This window comes from Hemiscyllium ocellatum, chromosome 19, assembly GCF_020745735.1.
Source record: "Hemiscyllium ocellatum isolate sHemOce1 chromosome 19, sHemOce1.pat.X.cur, whole genome shotgun sequence".
Lineage (NCBI taxonomy): Eukaryota > Metazoa > Chordata > Chondrichthyes > Orectolobiformes > Hemiscylliidae > Hemiscyllium > Hemiscyllium ocellatum.
The window spans coordinates 67,899,755-67,920,352 of record NC_083419.1 but is presented as its reverse complement, the minus strand read 5'-3'; the positions used below and the strand labels follow the sequence as shown (position 1 = coordinate 67,920,352).

The following is a 20,598-nucleotide window of genomic DNA, read 5'->3' as shown; positions in this document are numbered from 1 at the left end:
TATGATTATGTGCTAGAATCACTGGCAAAGTCACCATTTGTTACTATCCTTAATTTAACCTCAGTAAGGTGCAAGTGGTAGTATGCTGTTGAACATGCAGGGGAAGTGCTTGGATTCTGTTGGAATTATAGGCTGACTACAGCCATTCAATGCATCCTGTCGGTGTTAGTTCTGTGGAGGAGCAGTTCACTGAGTACCATTCTCCAACATATCTCAGATCCCTGAAAATGTTCCCTGTTCAATTTTGTTCGAAATCTCTGATGTAAGTCACATTTCAATTGATCCTCCACCACATTTGTGGGCAGCACATTTCTGAGCTTAACCATTTAGGTTAGGTTAGATTAGATTACCTACAGTGTGGAAACAGGCCCTCCAGCCCAACAAGTCCACACCGATCCTCCGAAGAGTAACCCGCACAGACCCAGTCCCCCTACCCTGTACTTAGCCCTGACTTGGCAATTTAGCATGGCCAATTCACCTGACCTGCACATCTTTGGATTGTGGGAGGAAACCGAAGTATGCGGAGGAAACCCATGAAGACACAAGGAGAATGTGCAAACTCTACACGGATGGTCACCCGAGGTGGGAATCAAACTTGGGACCCTGTTGCTGTGAGGCAGCAGTGCTAACCACTGAGCCACCACGTCTTCAGGTCATCATTGCTTTTTAGGGCAAATGCCTTAAAAGCTTCACCAATGGGAACAGGTTCTCTATCTGCTTAGTCCAGACCCCTCACCATTTCGAAAACCTTTATCAAATCACCTTCAAACCTTCTCACATTCTTCCATTTCTGGTTAAAGTTAAGACCTGGAAATTAGAGGCCAATCTAACCTCGGTGCTGCAGGCACGATTACAGAGAATTATGAGGGACAGAATTTATTTGCACTTGGAGAGACAGATTCATCCGGGTAGTCAGCATTTGTTCAGGGAAAGTCATGTTGGCGAAATTTGGTTCTTTTTTTGACAACATGACTGGGAGTGTTGGTGAGGGCAATGCGTTTGATGTGGTCTGTGTGGACTTTAGCTTTTGATAAGGTGGCAGACTGGCAAAGTAGCATGTTGAAACCAAAACGGACAGAAGGTGGTGGTGGTGGTGGGCAGGGGAGAGAGAGAGAGAGAGAGAGAGAGAGAAGGAAAGAAAGAAAGAGCAAAGGTCTGTTCTCACTGATCAGGTCTGTTCCCTATGGGTTTCCACAGGCCTCGCTGTTTGGGATGTACATTAATGATTTTGGCTAAAATGTAGGGGTTACAATCAAGAAGTTTGCAGATGATGCTAGAGGATATCACCAGACTGGTCAGGAGGGTACAGCAGAGACAAATGGAATTCAAGCCAAAGGTAATGAATTTTAGGAGGAGGAACAATGCAAGATTAGAGGGATCTTAATGGGCATATCCAGAGATCCCTGAAGGTAACAAGGTAGGGAGATAAGGTGGTTGGGGAGGCATAGCATACAAGAGCAAGGGAGTTCTGCTGGAACTGTTCCAAAAATATGCTGGATAGACCACAACTGGAGTACACCATGCTGGTCATCACCTTGTACGGAGGATGCAATTGCACAAGGCAGGGTGCAGAGGTGATTTACCTGCTACCTGGGCTGTAAGGAAAGATTGAACAGTCCGGAGTGGTTTTCCTTGGAGCCGTGAGGGTTAAGAGGGGACTGGATAGAGGTACACAAGATTACATGGGGCACACATAGCGTGACTAGGAAGGCATTAATCTTCCTATTAAGACAGAGTCACGAACCAGGGGCAGAGATTTAAGGAAAAATTTTGAGGAGAGCGGATGGGATTTTTTTTTCACCTCGAGAGGATGGTAAGAGTCCAGAACTCATTGCCTGAAAGGGGAGGCTGAGTCAGAAACCCTTGTAACATTTAATCAGAATTTAAATATTAACTTGCATTGCCATGGTCTCCAGTGCTCTGATCTAAGAGTTGGAAAATGGGATCAGTGCAGTCAGAGCTTTGTTGATGGGTACAGAAATGGCCCAAATGGATTCCCATATTGTAAATGTCTCAGTGTCCTCTTTTAAATAGAAAATAGCCCCAGCTTCTCCAATCTATCCACATAACTGAAGGGTTTCACTCTTCGGGTGACTTCTCTGCATTCTCTCCAATACCTTCCCAAAAGGTGCCCCCTGGAATTCTCTAAGAGAGGCCAATATTTTGCTCACTCTTAAAAAAAGGGAAGATCCCAGAGGACTCATTTCCCTCTTAAATGTTGACTTTAAAATCCTCTCTAAGATTCTTGTGTTAAGGCTGGAAACTGTGTCACCTTCTATTGTTAAAGAGGATCAGACGAGATTCATAAAGGGCTGCAGATCCTACAATAATGTTAGGAAGCTGCTTAATGTAATTCAAACGTGTCAACACCAGTCAGTACAGGGATTGGTGATACCTCTAGATGCAGAGAAGGCATTTGACTGAGTTGAGTGGCCATACTTTTTTTTAATACTCTAGGGCGGTTTGGCTTAAGTGAAGCCTTTATAAGATGGGTAAAGGTTCTCTACAGTGACCCTCTCACTGCAGTCATCACCAATGGGGCATGATCAAGCAATTTTAGCATTTTTAGGGGCAGCCAACAGGGTGTTAGGTTATGTGTTAGGGCATATTCATCACTCCAGTTCTGGATCGGATGTTTAAAGCTAATTTTGTTCAATTATTCGACAAAATCAAACAAGACCTTCAAAGAAGGGAGGCGCTTCCAGTCTCATGGTTAGGTCGGATAGCTTTTATAAGATAAATATTCTCCCCCGTTTATTGTACCCTACACAAATGCCACCCCCCCCCCACCCCCCCGATTTTCAATAAGTGAACGTTCAGGAGACTGAACGGCTGGTTCAGTTCTTATTTGGCATTGTACGTGGCGCCTTATTAAACTGGCTAACCTGCAATTGCCTCAGACTGGAGGGAGTGGATCTTCCCAACATTAAAAACTAAGCTCACTTTTATCTGTTAATATGGTTAGATATCAAAACCTCTCAGGCAATGTGCCCCCTTACTAGCTTGCTGTATTTGGACAAAATGAGGACAATTAAGGAATATTGTCATAACCCAATAGTTATCAATCCTGTTAAAGGATGGAGGGCAATTCAGCAGGGGGAAGGCAATATTGACAAAACATCTTTCCTTATACCTGTGCTGGGTATGCTGGGTTTTCAACCAGGGATGATGATTCAGGATTCAAACATTGAGCAGCTAGGGGTGTGTCTTGCAGGGGTGATTTGTTTGAGGGAGGTACAATGATGTCCTTTGATCAGTTAGCACGGAAATACAAATTATCTAATGGGAACCTCTTTTGCTTTCATCAAGTTAGGGATTTTATTCAAAAAAAAGACTACACTTTTGACTGGTTCCTTCAAATCTGACATAGAAATAACGGCGCTCAGTGCTAAGAGTACATTTTCTGTCAGCACTTTATAATCATCAACTGGGCGGTAGTCCCTCAGGTGAGTTCAATTGGCTTTGCATTGTTTGGGAGAGAGAGAGCTAGGCGCTGAGGCCTCCTCAGAGGCATGGAAAGATGTTTGGGAAAATGCAAGAAAGTTATCAACTTGCGATAGGACCCATGGTTTACATTTGAAGATTCTCCACAGGGTCCACTTGGCTCTGGAGCGTCTATCAAAATTTAAACCAGGGTATCTTCAACATGTCCCAAGTGTAGGGTTGGTATGGGCACTCTTACCCATTGTCTCTGGTTGTGTGACAGGCTTCAAACATACTGGAGCACTGAGGCAGGTACAATGAAGGGGATTTTGGATGTAAGGGTGAAGACAGACCCAATCTCTCTTCTCCTTGGCCTGCCCAGTGTGTTGCCTGTATATGTACCTAAGAAAAAGCTGTCCAGCGTCCTCACTTTCTGCACAAGAAAGAAAATCTTGCTGGGTTGGGTGTCCGAAAATCCCCGGGCCTGTTTGGTTGACGTAAGATTGTTATGGAGCATATCCCCTTGAATTTTCTTACAGGTACACCACAAAGCTGAGAATTTCTATAAGACATGGCAGCCCTTTTTGGAATACCTTGATACAGATTTGTCTGCCACACTAATAAGGGCTTTTATATAACTGTAATGATAGTGCTTTATGAGACCAATATTCAGAGAGGGCAACTGCGAGTGTATGGATATGTGACATTTGAGAGTTAGTGTTTTGTTTAGCTGAACTGTATTATTATTTTAGTTTGTTGTTAGTTATTATTTATTTTGTTAAGTAGCCAGTTGGATTTTTGTTTAATATATATTTTTATACATTTGTACATGATGGTGGTTTGGCTTTTTGACATTTTTTTGGTGTTCTTTCTTTGTATTGTTTTGAATTGTTGTAATATTTTTAAAAATCTATTTTTCAATTAAAATATATTTTAAAAAGAGAGGTCAGCTGATGAGGATAGGTTAATTGAGAAAGACTGGTTGAAATTCAGCTGGGGAACAGTATTCACTGGTGTTGGAGTTGGTGGCATGAGAGTTAGAAAAGAAACATGGACTGGAAAAGTAACATTTGAATAGCCAAGTATTGGACATAAACTTCCTTGCTTTTACATTCCATTTTCCCGTTGCAATAAATGCCAACATTCCACTCACCTTCCTAAATCCTTCCCAGATACCAATCACAGAATTCCTAAAGTGTGGAAGCAGACCATTTGGCCCATCAAGTCCATCAATGTTTTGGGATTCATGCATGAGGGTATTTGGATGGACCATATGTTGTTCTGTTCTTCTCATCAAGATCACATCTGCCCACATCATACCCTATCTTCCAAATCTGCCCTCCCCCAACATCCAAGTGCCCCTGCAGCCTCCGTAACTTACTTTGGGAAAGAAGGAGAGTTAGCTCAGTTGGGTGAACTGGCTGGTTTGTAATACAGCGTGACGGCAACAGCATGGATTCAATACCCATCACCAGCTGAGGTCACCATCAAGGACTCCCCTTGTCAAACTCTCCCCTCGCCTGAGGTGTGATTAAACCCTCACCAGTCTTCTCTCTCTACCATAGCGCTGCTCTCTCATTATACTCTGACTATGACCACTTCACTTCCACGAGCACAGAATGGGACAGACACTGGTTGAAGAGTCCGTTGGCAGTCCCTGGAGGTCACTCACAGCAAGGTCCTGCTTGTTCCGCTGCCTGCTCTCTCTCAGTTGCTCCATGGCCTGCTGTAAAGCCTGGGCCTTGTTGGTCAACTGCTGCTGCTGCTGCCGCTCCTCCTGCCGACTGAGATCCTGTTGCTCACGTCTCAGCATCATCAATTCCTTCAGTTTTTCCTCCTCCTCCTGCAGTAGCCTTAATGGAAAAATAAACAAAACTCAGTAAGTAGGGGGCATTAAAAGCCAGCTTTGATCAGGCTAGACACAGTCTGGCTCATGGAAGTATTATATATATTTATTAAGCCTTTCTGTTCACATTCGCGGGCCATAGCCAATTAAAGATAATTGAAAAATAGGAAGAGTAGGCCATTTGGCCCTTCAAGCCTGCTTACCCCATTCTATATGAGCGTGGCTTATCATCCTCTTCAGTGACCTGTTCCCACTTTCTCCCAAAATCCTTTGATGCCGTTAGCCCTAAGAACTGTATCCAAGTCAGTCACGCTGTATAGCAAACCAGCCCTTCACCCAACTGAGCTAACTCTCCCTCTTTCCCAAAGTAATTTGTGGTGGCACAGTGGTTAGCACTATTGCCTCAAAGCGCCAGAGACCTGGGCTCAATTCCTGCCTCGAGCAAGTGTCTGTGTGAAGTTTACACATTCTCCCTGTGTCTGCGTGGGTTTCCTCCGGGTGCTCCGGTTTCCTCCCACAATCCAAAAATGTGCCGGTTAGGTGAATTGGCCATGCTAAATTGTCCCTAGTGTTAGGTGAAGGGTAACTGTAGGTGAATGGGTCTGGGTGGGTTGCTCTTCGGAGGGTCAGTGTGTACTTGTTGGGCCGAAGGGCCTGTTTCCACACTGTAAGTAATCTAATCTAATCTAAACATTCAATGTTTTGCCTCAACTTGTGGCAGAGAATTCCACAGGCTCCCCACACTCTGGCTGAAGAAATTTCTCTGGGGAGTCATACAGCACAGCAACAGGCCCTCCGGTCCAACTCGTCCATGTCGACCATAATCACAAACTAAACTTGTCCCATTTGCCAGCATTTGGCCCGTATCTCTCTTAAGCCTTCCAATTAATATACCCATCCAGCTGTCTTTTAAATGCTGTAATTGCACCAGCCTCCACCACTTCCTCTGGCAGCTCATTCCAACATGATATGGAAGTGCTGGTATTGGACTGGGGTGGACGAAGTCAGAAGTCACACATGACGCTAGATTATAATCCAACTGATTTACTTGAAATCACAAGCTTTCAAAACGCTGCCCCTTCATTAGGTGAAGCGCACAGATACAGAATTTATAGGCGGAGAGATCACTGCAAGATACCCTAAGTACAGAGGAACCTTGATTATCCAGCATTTGATTAACCAAATTTCGGATGATTCTGAACAAGATTGCGAGGTCCCGACGTGTGGCTATCTGTGTTACCCGGTACTCGATTAACGAAATGAAATACTCCCCACCTGTGTCCTTCAGAAAATGGAAATTTCTCTGTAATCAAGAGGGTCAAAAGGTAGTAACAAATGGTGTGAGTAGAGTGTTGACAGACTGAACAATAAGTCTTTGCAGGTGATCAAACTTGTCAAACGGTGAGACTGAACAGTCAACAGCTGAATAGCAAGTAAAGGGATGACCTACGATCCGATTAATTAAGACAGAGAGATAATTACAAAAAAAAAATCAACAAGATGGTGCTACAGACAAAGCAAATGTCTGGAATAACGTTAGGTATAAGAGACACATGACAAGGGTCTAACCAAAGTTGCAAGTAATCTAAAACTGTACAAACTTGTTAAAAATCACACAACACCAGGTTATTTCAGGTGATGAAGAAACAGCGCTTTGAAAGCGAATACCTCCAAATAAACCTGTTGGACTATAACCTGGGTGTGCGATTTTTAACTTTGTCCACCCCAGTCCAATAACAGCTCCTCCAAATCAAACTAGCTAAGGTCGAGAGATCATAAGTCATCAAGATGATGGAACTCAGCGATCAATTTCTGCTCAGTGAAGAATATTCCTCATCACAGTGGACATTTTGGCACTCTACACCTGCATCCCCCCACATAGCGTCGACAACGGATGAATGGACACTGCGCAACAATTGCCAGACAGGACTGTTCCCTCCCAGTCAGGGAACACTTCAGCGTCAGAGACATTCAGCCTCTGATCTTCAGCCAAACATCCTCCAAGGCAGCTTTCAGAAATACACAACACAGAATTGCTGAGCAGAAACTGAGAGCGAAATTCTGTACCTATGAAGACAGCCTCAGCTTAGTCTTGGGCTCATGTCACACTATATGGTCTATGTTTGTAAAATCTTCCTTACTGTTCTGTTTTGACACCATCATCTTGATAGCTTGATAGCTTTAGAGAGTGAGGACTGCAGATGCTAGAGATCAGAGTCGAGAGTGTGGTGCTGGAAAAGCACAGGGGTCAGGTAGCAGGAGAAACAATGTTTTGGGCATAAGCCCTCCATCAGAAATCTTGTTAACTTGCCATGATCTCCCCACCTGAACTAGTTTGTACAGTTTTGGATTACTTGTTACTTTGGTTAGACCCTCGCTATGCATCTCTTACACCTATCGTGCTATTGGTTTATCTCTAGCATCATCTTAGTCATAGAGAAGTACTGCATGGAAACAGACCCTTCGGTCCAATCTGTCCACGCCGACCAGATATCCCATCCCAATCTAGTCCCAACTGCCAGCACCCGGCCCATATCCCTCCAAACCCTTCCTATTCATATACCCATCCAAATGCCTCTTAAATGCTGTATTGTATCAGCCTCCATCACATCCTTTAGCAGCTCATTCCATGCACGCACCACCCTCTGCATGAAAAAGTTGCCCCTTAGGTCTCTTTTATATCTTTTCCCTCTCACCCTAAACCTATGCCCTCTAGTTTTGGATTCCCCGATCCCAGGGAAAAGACTTTGTCTATTTATCCTATCCATGTCCCGCATCATTTTGCTTTAAGTAATCAGATCATAGGTCAGCCTGTCGACACTCTACTCACAGCATTTGTATTTATCTTTTGACACTCCTAATTACCTGCAACTATCTTGCCATTATCTCTCTGCATATAAATTCTGTATCTGTGCACTTCCTTCCACCACCTGATGAAGTAAGTGCTCTGAACGCTTGTAATATCAAATAAATCTATTGGCCTATAACATGGTGTTGTTTGACGATGTTCCATACATGTACCATGGGCTTCATGACCCTCAGGTCCCTTTGTAAATCCTTTCGCCTCTCACCTTAAAACTATGCCCTCTGGTTTTGGACTCACTTACCCTGGGAAAAGGACCTGGACTATTTACCATTTCCATGCTCCTCATGATTTTATAAACCTCTATAAGGTCACCCCTCAGAAACATTCATCAGTCATCTCTTTCTACCTTTCCCAACCTGATAGTCTCTTTTTAAACCGTGATGATGCAATTTCAATCATTTCCTCAACCACTCCTTGACACCACACCCACTAACACAGGAACAAAAGTAGGCCATTCGGCCCATCAAGTATGCTCTGCCATTCAATGAGATTATGGTTTATCAGCCTGGATTCAGTTTTCCTGCCTTTTCCCCAAAACTCTTCAATTTCCTCACAGAGTGAAACAGATGGGTTTTTACAACAACTGCCATTAGTTTAACAGTCTCTGTCACTGATAATAACATGAGAAGGTGAGAATTGAATTCAAATTCCAGTAGACACAATGGCAAGAGTCAAACTCCAAGTCTACGCAGCAATGGGTTACCATAAAAGGTTCTCCCGGGAACCCCCTGCATTGGGTCAGGATTAGTTTAACAGTTCGTTCAGTGATTGGGGAGATGGAGCAGCGTGCCTCCTGACCCTCACTGCCGGTACTGCACCTTGCCTGCGCAGATCGCACTGTCTGCTCATTGGTGTGGGCCTCGATCTCAGCCCTGAGGGCCCGCTCCAACCCTTGCTGCATCATCTCCAGTTCCTGAATCCGATGGCGCTGGGCACCAGCCTCCTGCTCCTTCTGTTCCATCACCAACTGCATCTGGAGCTTGTCCTTCAAGGAGAGGGGGAGATATGCTAAAATACTGCAGCATGTACTCACCAGCCCCACAAATGTTTCTGCCACGCGCAGTGCCCTCTCCCTGCACAAGCTGGGGGGCAGAGTCCTGTCCCAAGGAGCAGGAGTCAACACCAATGGGAGGTGCTCAGACTCCCCTACCCTCACACCTTACTGCCAATACAGCTCAGCAGAGCCTGGGCACTAAGGACAGACACCTGTCAACTCATACAGCCCTGCAGCCCAACTTGTCCATGCTAATCTACCACCCCAATCTGACTTAGTCCCATTTGCCAGCACTTGGCTAAACTCTTCCCATTCATGTACCCCACCAGATGCCTTTTAAATGTTGTGATTGTACCCTCTGGCAGCTCATTCCATACACGCACCACCCTCTGCCCTTACATCCCTTTTAAATTTTAACCTCTCATTTTAAACCTATGCCCTCTAGGTTTGGAATCCCCACCATTCCTCCTCCGACCCCCCCCCCCCCCCCCCCCCCCCCCAGAAAATAAAAGCCTCATCTATTCATCTATCCTTGCCCCTCATAATTTTATAAACTTTTATGAGGTCATCCCTCAGCCTCAGATGCTCCATGGTGGCTCAGGGGGTGGCACGGTGGCTCAGGGGCTAGCACTGCTGCTTCACAGCACCAGGGGTCCCAGGTTCAATTCCAGCCTCGGGCAACTGTCTGTGTGGAGTTTACACATTCTCCCAGAGTCTGCGTGGGTTTCCTCCGGGTGCTTCGGTTTCCTCCCACAGCCCAAAGATGTACAGGTCAGGTGAATTGGCCATGCTAAATTGCCCGTAGTGTTCGGTGCGTTAGTCAGAGGGAAATGGGTCTGGGTGGGTTACACTTCGGAGTGTCGGTATGGACTGGTTGGGCTGAAGGGCCTGTATCCACACTGTAGGGAATCTAATCTGTAGGAATCTAATCTAAATCCAAACCCAACTGCAGCTCCAGGCCAAATGGACTATCCTGGGCTTGGGAATGGATCTGGCTCTAGACCTCACAACACAGGCCCAGGCCTGAACACCAAACCAACTCCAGGCATCATGGTCTAGTCCTGGGCCTGGGATTGGATCCACCTCCAGACCTAGTGGTGCAAGCCTGGTTCTCGGCCTCCCATTTTTCTTACTGTCCTGGCCTTTTGTAGCTCCATCTGCAGCTTCTGCTGGAGCTCCTCGTGCTGTGTCATCCAGTGGAGTTCCTTGGTTCGCCAGAGGTGTTCAGCTTCTTCCTGGGCCTAGGAGACCAAAATGGGCTTTCAGAGATGGAGGTGGGGAGGATGATAGGAGCTGTTTGAGGTTTGTGTGTAGCAACCATGGTGCTTTAGCAGAAATTGAGAGCAGGAAGATTCCCATCACTGAGCAGTGTCTTGCCTGGACAGTAAAGTAACTATCCAGTCAGCTCTCACAAAGGACCAGAAACCACTATTTTATTTCCTCAGTCTATTCCGTATTTGTATCTGACATGGGCAGGGTTGGGGAAAGGAGACATGGATCGGACCTCAGCATCCCAAATGGTTTGCTCACACTCACACTGAGTGCTTACAGTCTGCTCAGCATGCACAGAATGCTCACACTCACTCTTGCAAGACAGTGCTCAAGCTTGCTCACGCACGCAGGCGCAGACAGCGCTCACACTCACCTGTGCACTGGCAGAGTGTTGAAGCACTCGCCCTCGCAGGCTGCCCTCTCCACGCGCAATCACACAGGCATCGTTCACACTCACCGGCATGCACGTGCGCAGTATATTCACACTTACCTGTGCACACAGTATGCTCACACACAGAGTACACTCACACTCACCTGCGTGCACATACAGTGTGCTCCCACTTGTCTGAACACACACTGTATGCTCACACTCGCGTGCACACACACAGTATGCTCACACTCACCCACGCACACTCAGTACACTCATGCTCACCTGCACACACACGCAGCGTGCTCCAACTCATCTGTGCACACAGTATGCTCACACTCACCCATGTGTACACACACACACACACACACACTCTATGCTCACACTCACCCACGCGCACACACAGTATGCTCACACTCACCCGCACACATACACAGTATGCTCACACTCACCTGCTCACCCGCACACACACGGACAGTATGCGCACACTCACCCACACACATACAAAGTATGCTCACGCTCACCCGCACACACAGTGTGCTCCCATTCACTCGCACAAATAATATGCTCCCACTCACCTACACACACACACAGAATGCTCACGCTCATCTGCACACACACACACAGTACCCTCACACTCACCCGCACACACAGTATGCTCACAATCACCTGCGCATACACAGTATGTTCACACTCACCTGCACACACACAGTATGCTTACACTCAGCCACACACACACGCATGGTATGCTCACCCACAGTATGCTCGCACACGCACACACGGTATGCTCACCCACAGTATGCGCGCGCGCGCGCACACACACACACGGTATGCTCACACACAGTATGCTTACACTCAGCCACACACACACGCATGGTATGCTCACCCACAGTATGCTCGCACACGCACACACGGTATGCTCACCCACAGTATGCGCGCGCGCGCACACACACACACACACACACACACACACACACTATGCTCACAACTGACAGTGTGGGGTTGGTGAGGGTGGTGTGGTACATGTAGACCGCGTGTGGCACTCGGACCTGCCTGAGTTGTTCGAGCTGTGCCAGCTGTGCCTCTCTCTCGGCCTGCAGCTCTGCCAGAGCATCCTCCTGTGCCTTCTTCTCCAATAACCTGGCGGCTGCCTGCCGACGCTGCTCCCTCCGCCTCTCCTTGTGCACCTTGTGCATTGAGCTCTTGTTCTCTGCCAGGATCCAGATCGCAGCCATGATACCTGCCCCAGGGCAACAACACAGAGCCTCACCATCACGGCAGGAACCAAGGGGAGGCAGGAGAGTACAACCATTCCCCTCTCTGCCAAAGTTCAGGAGGAACTGCAGCTTCACAAGGAGGCAGGTCACACCTATCTTCTGAGGGGCAACTAGGGACGGGCAATAATCACTGACACAGCCAGCGAAACCCACCACCTGGTACGGATCAAGCCAGTGCACCCTGAACACTGCCACTCAGAGACACAGACCTTTCAGGAACTCACTCACGGATAATCTCTGTGTCACAGAGACGGACAGTCACAATCTCCCCACCCCTTCCTCGAGCCCTGTTACAATCACCACCCCTCCCGACCCCATTGCCCCCAAGGCATACAACATACACATGGCTTTCCCACATCCATCACTTACTGTCCATCCACTCCTGTCTCCGCTTCATGTCTGACGCACTCAGCTCATACGTACGGTTTACAGTCTTTACACAGAACAAGCATCGCTTTCCTTCCTTATCAGGGAGCATCTACAGGAGAGGAACACAGCACCAAATGAGGAACTGATTGACGAGCCTGAGACAGCGAGGTTAAAAGAACAGCCAGCAGAGAGAAAAGAATGGTGGCAGACTGACAAGGCCTTTAGTATTTTAAATTGTATTATACAGTGGAGAAAACGAAGACACCACATGCTGGTGATCTGAGTCGGGAGAGTGGTGCTGGAAACGCACAGCAGGTCAAGCAACATCTGAGGAGTAGGAGAACGGACGTCTCGGGCATAAGCCCTTCACCAGTACTGTACCCCAGTGTTATACAGTTACAGATCTGTCCTCACCAGTACTGTACCTTATTGGTATACAGTGACAGACCTGTCCCCACCAGTACTGTACCTTATTGGTATAAAGGACAGACCTATCCCTACCAGTACTCTATCCCAGCGTGAAACAGTGCCGGATCTGTCCTCACAAGTCCAGTAAGCCAATGTTATACAGCGACAGACCTGTCCCCATCAGTACTGTACCCCAGTGTTATACAGAGATAGACCTGTCCCCACCAGTACTGTAACCCATCGGTATACAGAGACACACCTGTGCTCACCTGTACTCTATCCCAGCATTATACAGTGATGGACCAGTCCCACTAGTACTGCAACCCATTGGTGTACAGAGACACATCTGTCCCCACCAGTACTCTATCCCAGTGTTATACAGTGACAGACCTGTCCCCACCAGTACTGTACACCATTGGTATACAGAGATAGACCTGTCCCCACCTGTGCTGTACCCCAGTGGTACACAGTGACACACCAGTCCCCACCACTATTGTACCCCAGTGTTATACAGAGACAGACCTGTCCCCACCAGCACTGAACCCCAGTGTTATACAGTGACAGACCGGTCCCCACCAGTACTGTCCCCTAATGTTATACAGAGGGAGACCTGTCCCCACCAGTACAGTAAGCCAATGTTACACAGTGACAGACCTGTCCCCACCAGTACTGTACCCGTGTTATACAGTGACAGACCTGTCCACACCTGTACTGTACCCCAGTGTTACACAGAGACAGACCTGTCCCCACCAGTACTCTATCCCAGCGTGAAACAGTGACGGACCTGTCCCCACCAGTACAGTAAGCCAATGTTATACAGTGACAAACCTGTCCCCACCAGTACTGTATCCCAGAGGTATACCATGACAGGCTTGTCCCTACCTGTAGTGTACCCCAGTGTTATACCGAGACAGACCAGTCCCCACTAGTAGTCTACCCAGAGTTATATACACAGATCTGTCCCCAGCAATACTGTACCCCAGTGTTATACAGTGACAGATCTGTCCTCACCAGAACTGTACACCAGTGTTATATCGTGACAGACCTGTCCCTACCAGTACTGTACTCCAGAGATATACTGTGACAGGCATGTCCCTACCTGTAGTGTACCCCAGTGTTATACAGAGACAGACCAGTCCCCACCAGTCTCTTTGTTGGCTACGTAGAACAGTTGATCTTCCGTAATTACACCGCCCCCACCAGTAGTCTACCCCAGTGTTATACACATAGACCTGTTCCCACCAGTACCGTACCCCTGTGTCATACACAGATAGACCTATCCCCACCAATACTGTACCCCAGTGTTATACAGTGACAGACCTGTCCCCACCAGAACTGTACACCAGTGTTATAGAGAGACAGACCTGTCCCCACCAGTATAGTACCCCATTGGTATACAGGGACAGACCTGTCCCTACCAGTACTATGCCCTAGTGTTATACAGAGACACACTGTCCCAACCAGTACTGTACCTTCCTGTTATACAGAGACAGACCTGCCCACACCAGTACGGTACCCCAGTGTTATATAGAGACAGACCTGTCCCCACCAGTACAGTACCCCATTAGTATACAGTGACAGACCTGTCCCCACCAGTACTGTACCCCAGTGGTATATCGTGACAGGCCTGTCCCTACCTGTAGTGTACCCCAGTGTTATACAGAGATAGACCTGCCCACACCAGTTGTCTACCCCAGTGTTATACACAGAAACTTGTCCCCATCAGTACTGCACCTCAGGGTCATACACAGAGATAGACCTGTCCCAACCAGTACCGTACGCCAGTGTTATACAGAGACAGGCCTGTCCCCACCAGAAGTCTACCCCAGTGTTTTACACACAGACGTGTCCTCACCAGTACTGTACCCCAGTGTTATACAGTGACCGACCTGTCCTTACCAGTACTGTCCCCTAGTGTTATACAGTGGCACACTGTCCCAACCAGTACTGTACCTTCCTGTTATACAGAGACAGACCTGCCCACAGCAGTACTGCACCCCAGTGTTATAGAGAGACAGACCTGTCCCCACCAGTACAGTACCCATTGGTATACGGTGACAGACCTGTCCCCACCATTACTGTAACCCATTGGTATACAGAGACACACCTGTCCCCACCAGTACTCTATCCCAGCATTATACAGTGACAGACCTGTCCCCACCAGTACTGTACCCCAGTGGTATATCGTGACAGACCTGTCCCTACCTGTAGTGTACCCCAGTGTTATACAGAAATAGACCTGCCCACCCCAGTACTGTACCCCAGTGTTACAGAGAGACAGGCCTGTCCCCACCAGTACTGTAACCCATTGGTATACAGAGACACACCTGTCCCCACCAGTACTGTACTCCAGTGTTATACAGAGTCAGACCTGTCCCTACCAGTACTGTACCCCAATGGTATACTGTGATATACCTGTCCCCACCAGAACTGTACCCCATTGGTATACAGAGACAGACCTGTCTCCACCTGTGCTGTACCTTGGTGGTATACAGTGACAGACCTGTCCCCACCACTACCGTACCACAATGTTATACAGTGACAGACCTGTCTCTACCTGTAGTGTACCCCAGTGTTATACAGAGACAGACAAGTCCCCACCAGTAGTCTACCCCAGTGTTATACACAGACAGACCAGTCATTACCAGTACTGTACCCGTGTTATACAGTGACAGACCTGTCCCCACCAGAACTGTACACCATTGGTATACAGAGACAAACCTGTCCCCACCTGTGCTGTACCACGGTGGTATCCAGAGACAGACCTGGCCCACCAGTACTGTACCCCAGTGTTATACAGTGACAGACCTGTCCCCACCAGTAGTGTCCCCTCGTGTTATACAGTAACAGACCTGTCCCCACCAATACTGCACCTGCGTTAAACAGTGACAGACCTGTCCCCACCAGTACTGTACCCCAGTGGTATACCATGACAGGCCTGTCCCTACCTGTAGTGTACCCCAGTGTTATACAGAGACAGACCTGTCCCCACTAGTACTGTCCCCTAATGTTATACAGTGACAGACCTGTCCCCACCAGTACTGTACCTGTGTTATACAGTGACAGACCTGTCCTCACGGGTACTGCACCCCAGTGTTATACAGTGTCAGACCTGCCCATACCAGTACTGCACCCCAGTGTTATAGAGAGACAGACCCATCCCCACAAGTACAGTACCCCATTGGTATACAGAGACACACCTGTCCCCACCAGTACTCTATCCCAGCGTTATAGAGTGACGGACCTGTCCCCACCAGTACAGTAAGCCAATGTTATACAGTGACAGATCTGTCTCTACCTCTAGTGTACCACAGTGTTATACAGAGACCGATGAGTCCCTACCAGTAGTCTACCCCAGTGTTATACACAGACAGACCAATCCCCACCAGTACTGTACCCGTGTAATACAGAGACAGACCTGTCCCCACCAGTACTGCACCTCAGTGTCATACACAGAGATAGACCTGTCCCAACCAGTACTGTACCCCAGTGTTATACAGTGACAGACCTGTCCCCACCAGAACTGTACACCATTGGTATACAGAGACAGACCTGTCCCCACCTGAGCTGTCCCCCGGTGGTATACAGTGACAGACCTGTCCCCACCACTACTGTCCCCTAATGTTATACAGTGACAGACCTGTCCCCAGCAGTACAGTACATCATTGGTATGTAGTAACAGACTGTCCCCACCAATACTGTACCCGTGTTATACAGTGACAGACCTGCCTCCACCAGTACTGTAACCCATGGGTATGCAGACACACCTGTCCCCTCCAGTACTCATTCCCAGTGTTATACAGTGACAGAACTGTCCCCACCAGTACTGTACCCGTGTTATACAGTGACAGAAATGTCCCCACCAGATGGCCTCCTTCTTTAGAGACCGCAATTTTCCTTCCCATGTGGTTAAAGATGCCTTCCAACGCATCTCGTCCGCATCCCGCACCTCCGCCCTCAGACCCCACCCCTCCAACCATTACAAGGACAGAACACCCCTGGTGCTCACCTTCCACTCTACAAACCTTTGCATAAACCAAATCATCCGCCAACATTTCCGTCACCTCCAAACAGACCCCACCACCAGGGATATATTTCCCTCCCCACCCCTTTCCACCTTCCTCAACGACCGTTCCCTCCATGACTACCTGGTCAGGTCCACGCCCCCCTACAACCCACCCTCCCATCCTGGCACTTCCCCCTGCCACCACAAGAACTGCAAACCCTGCACCCACACCTCCTCCCTCACCTCCATCCAAGGCCCTAAAGGAGCCTTCCACATGCATCAAAGTTTTACCTGCACATCCATTAATATCATTTATTGTATCCATTGCTCCCGATGCGGTCTCCTCTACATTGGGGAGACTGGGCGCCTCCCAGCAGAGCGCTTCAGGGAACATCTCCGGGACATCCGCACCAATCAACCACACCGTCCCGTGGCCCAACATTTCAACTCCCCCTCCCACTCTGCCGAGGACATGGAGGTCCTGGGCCTCCTTCACCACTGCTCCCTCACCACCAGACGCCTGGAGGAAGAACGCGTCATCTTCCGCCTGGGAACACTTCAACTCCAGCGCATCAATGTGGACTTCAACAGTTTCCTCATTTCCCCTTCCCCCACTCACCCTAGTTCCAAACTTCCAGCTCAGCACTGTCCCCATGACTTGTCCAAACTTGTCCGACCTGCCTAGCTCCTTTTCTACCTATCCACTCCATCCTCTCCTCCCTGACCTACCACCTTCATCCCCTCCCCCACTCACCTATTGTACTCTGTGCTACTTTCTCCCCACCCCCACCCTCCTCTAGTTTATCTCGCCACGCTTCAGGCTCACTGCCTTTATTCCTCATGAAGGGCTTTTGCCTGAAATGTCAATTTCGCTGCACTTTGGATGCTGCCTGAACTGCTGTGCTCTTCCAGCACCACTGATTCAGAATACAGTACTGGTGGGGACAGGTCTGTCACTATCTAACACTGGGATAGAGTACTTTTGGCGACAGGTCTGTCACTATAACACACTATCCCAGTGTATTACAATGACAGACCTGTCCCCATCAGTACTGTGCCCTAGTGTTATACGGAGACAGACCTGCCCCCACCAGTACAGTACCTCAGTGGTATACAGTGACAGACCTGCCCCCAGTACTGTAACCCATTGGTATACAGAGACACACCTGTCCCCACCAGTACTCTATCCCAGTGTTATACAGTGACAGACCTGCCCCCACCAGCACTGAACCCCAGTGTTATACAGTGACAGAGCTGTCCCCACCAGTACTGTTTCCCAGTGTTATTCAGTGACAGACCTGTCCCCGCCAGTACTGCACCCCAGTGTTATACCGTGACAGGCCTGACCCTACCAGTACTGTACTCCAGTGTAACACAGAGACAAACTGTCCCTACCAGTATTGTACCCTCGTGTTATACAGAGACAGACCTGCCCCCACCAGTACTGTACCCCAATGTTATACAGAGACAGATCTGTCCCCACCAGTACAGAACCCCATTGGTATAGTGTCAGACCTGTCCCCACCAGTACTGTAACCCATTGGTATACAGAGACACACCTGTCCCCACCAGTACTCTATCTCAGTGTTATACAGTGACAGACCTGTCCCCACCAGTACTGTACCCTAGTGTTATACAGAGATAGACCTGTCCTCACCAATATTGTACCTGTGTTATATAGAGACAGACCTGTCCCCACCAGTACTGTACCCCAGTATTTGACATGCCAATCTATTGCCCAAGGCACTCACCTCTACAGTGCTGTCCATATCGAGGTGAATTTCACCCTTCTTCTCTTTGAGGTCCTCATTGAGATAATAGTCAAATTTGGAAGGCTTCAGGACAAACCAGCGCTCATTCCAGTTCCGTCGTACATTGCCTTTCTTCCACATGTATCCCTGCAGGGCAAAAGCAGAAGGTAAGCTCAACCATAGAGTCACAGAGTCCGACAGCACAGAGACAGGCCATTTGGCCCAAACTGGTCCATGCTAACCTCAACGTCCATCCATGCCAACCCCTTTTCTCTGCACTTGGCTCATATCCTTCTGAACCTCTCCCAATCATTTAGTTGTCCAAGTGCCTTTTGAATTTTGTTAATGTACCCACCTCAACCACTTCCACTGGCAGCTCACTCCACATGCATCCACCCTCTGTATCAAAAAGTTGCCCCTCAGGTTCCCTTTTATTCTTTCCCCTCTAACCTTAAACTGATACTCTTTGGTCCTTGATTCCCCCAACCCTGGGAAAATGACAGAGTGCATTTAGCTGATCCATGCCACTCATGATGTTATACACCTCTATAAGATTCCCCCTCAGTCTCTTATGCTCTAAAGAAAAATGTCCTAGCTTGTCCAGTCTCTCCCTATAACCCAGACTCTGGAGTCCTGGCTACATCCTTGTAAATTTCTTCTGCACTCTTTTCAGTTCAATACCATCCTTCCTATAGCAAGGTGACCAAAACTGAGCACAATACTCCAAAAGTGCGGCCTCACCAATGTCCTGTACAACTGCAACATAACTTCCCAACTGCTATACTCAATGCCCTGACTGATGAAGGCCAGTGTGCCAAAAGCCTTCTTCACTGCCCTGTCTACTTGCAGAGAATTGTGAACGTGAATTCTAAGTTCCCTCCGTTCCACTAAACTCCTTAAGGCCCTACCATTCACCATGAAACTCCTACCCTTGATTTGACTCTCCAAAATGCAAGACCTCACACTTATCTATATTAAACTCCATTTGCCATTTCTCAGCCCACTTCCCCAGCTGATCAAGGTCCTGCTGCAACTTCTGATAACCTTCCTCACTGTCCATGATACCACCTATTTTAGTGTCATCTGCAAACTTACTAATCATGGGCGGGAAGGTGGCTCAGTGGTTAGCACTACTACTTCACAGTGCCAGGGACCCGGGTTCGATTCCTGCCTCGGACAACTGTCTGTGTGAAGTTTGCACGTTCTCCCTGTGCCTGCATGGGTTTCCTCCGGGTGCTCCGGTTTCCTCCCACATTCCAAAGATGTGCAGGCCAAGTGAATTGGCCATGCTAAATTGCCCACAGTGTTAGGTGCATTCATCATGGGTAAACATAGGGTAGGGGAATGGGTCTGGGTGGGTGGGTTACTATTCAGAGAGTTGATGCAGACTTGTTGGGCCGAAGGGCCGGTTTCCACACTGTAGGGAATCTAAAACAAAACACAAACAGCAATGGGCCCAGCATCCACCCCTGAGGCACTCCACTAGTCAAAGGCTTCCAGTCTGACAAGCATCCTTCCACTATTACCCTCTGCTTCCTACCATCAAGCCAACTATGTATCCAATTTGCCAGCTTGCGCTGGATTCCATGCAATCTAACCTTCCAGAACAGCCTATCATGTGGAACCTTATGAAAGGCCTCACTGAAATCCATAGGAACTACATCTACCGCCCTGCCCTCATAAACCTTCCTAGTCACTTCGTCAAAGAACTCTAACAAATTTGTGAGGCAAGATCGCCCGTGCACAAAGCCATGCTTTGAATAAAAAGGGGTAGGAAGCTCTGGTGGATACAGCGAGAGGGCCCATCACATCCCTGCTGCGCTGCTACGCCTCAGCGGTCAGCCTCAAAGTAACTGAGTGAAGAGATCACATTGTTTATTTGATCTGTCTGACTGATTAGCATTCGCCCTGCACTAATTGTAATCTCATCACAGACTCACTGGTGTGTCTGGCCTTGTATGTAAGGCCTTGACAGGACATTAGAGGCCAGGTACTAGCATGGATAGAAGATTGGCTATC

General features: G+C 48.2%; 1 protein-coding gene across 1 annotated transcript in view; it reads right to left on the bottom strand.

Moving 5' to 3' along the window:
* The window catches only part of LOC132824784 (differentially expressed in FDCP 6 homolog), a 71,577-nt gene that overhangs the window by 10,385 nt on the left and 40,594 nt on the right, over positions 1–20,598 (bottom strand). The window contains exons 5-10 of the mRNA XM_060839520.1: positions 18,580–18,726; positions 12,415–12,523; positions 11,818–12,008; positions 10,263–10,370; positions 8,954–9,120; positions 5,096–5,276 (exon numbers count right to left, since the gene is read on the bottom strand). Coding sequence (XP_060695503.1) covers positions 5,096–5,276; positions 8,954–9,120; positions 10,263–10,370; positions 11,818–12,008; positions 12,415–12,523; positions 18,580–18,726 — 903 coding nt within the window. The remainder of the gene's footprint in view (positions 1–5,095; positions 5,277–8,953; positions 9,121–10,262; positions 10,371–11,817; positions 12,009–12,414; positions 12,524–18,579; positions 18,727–20,598) is intronic.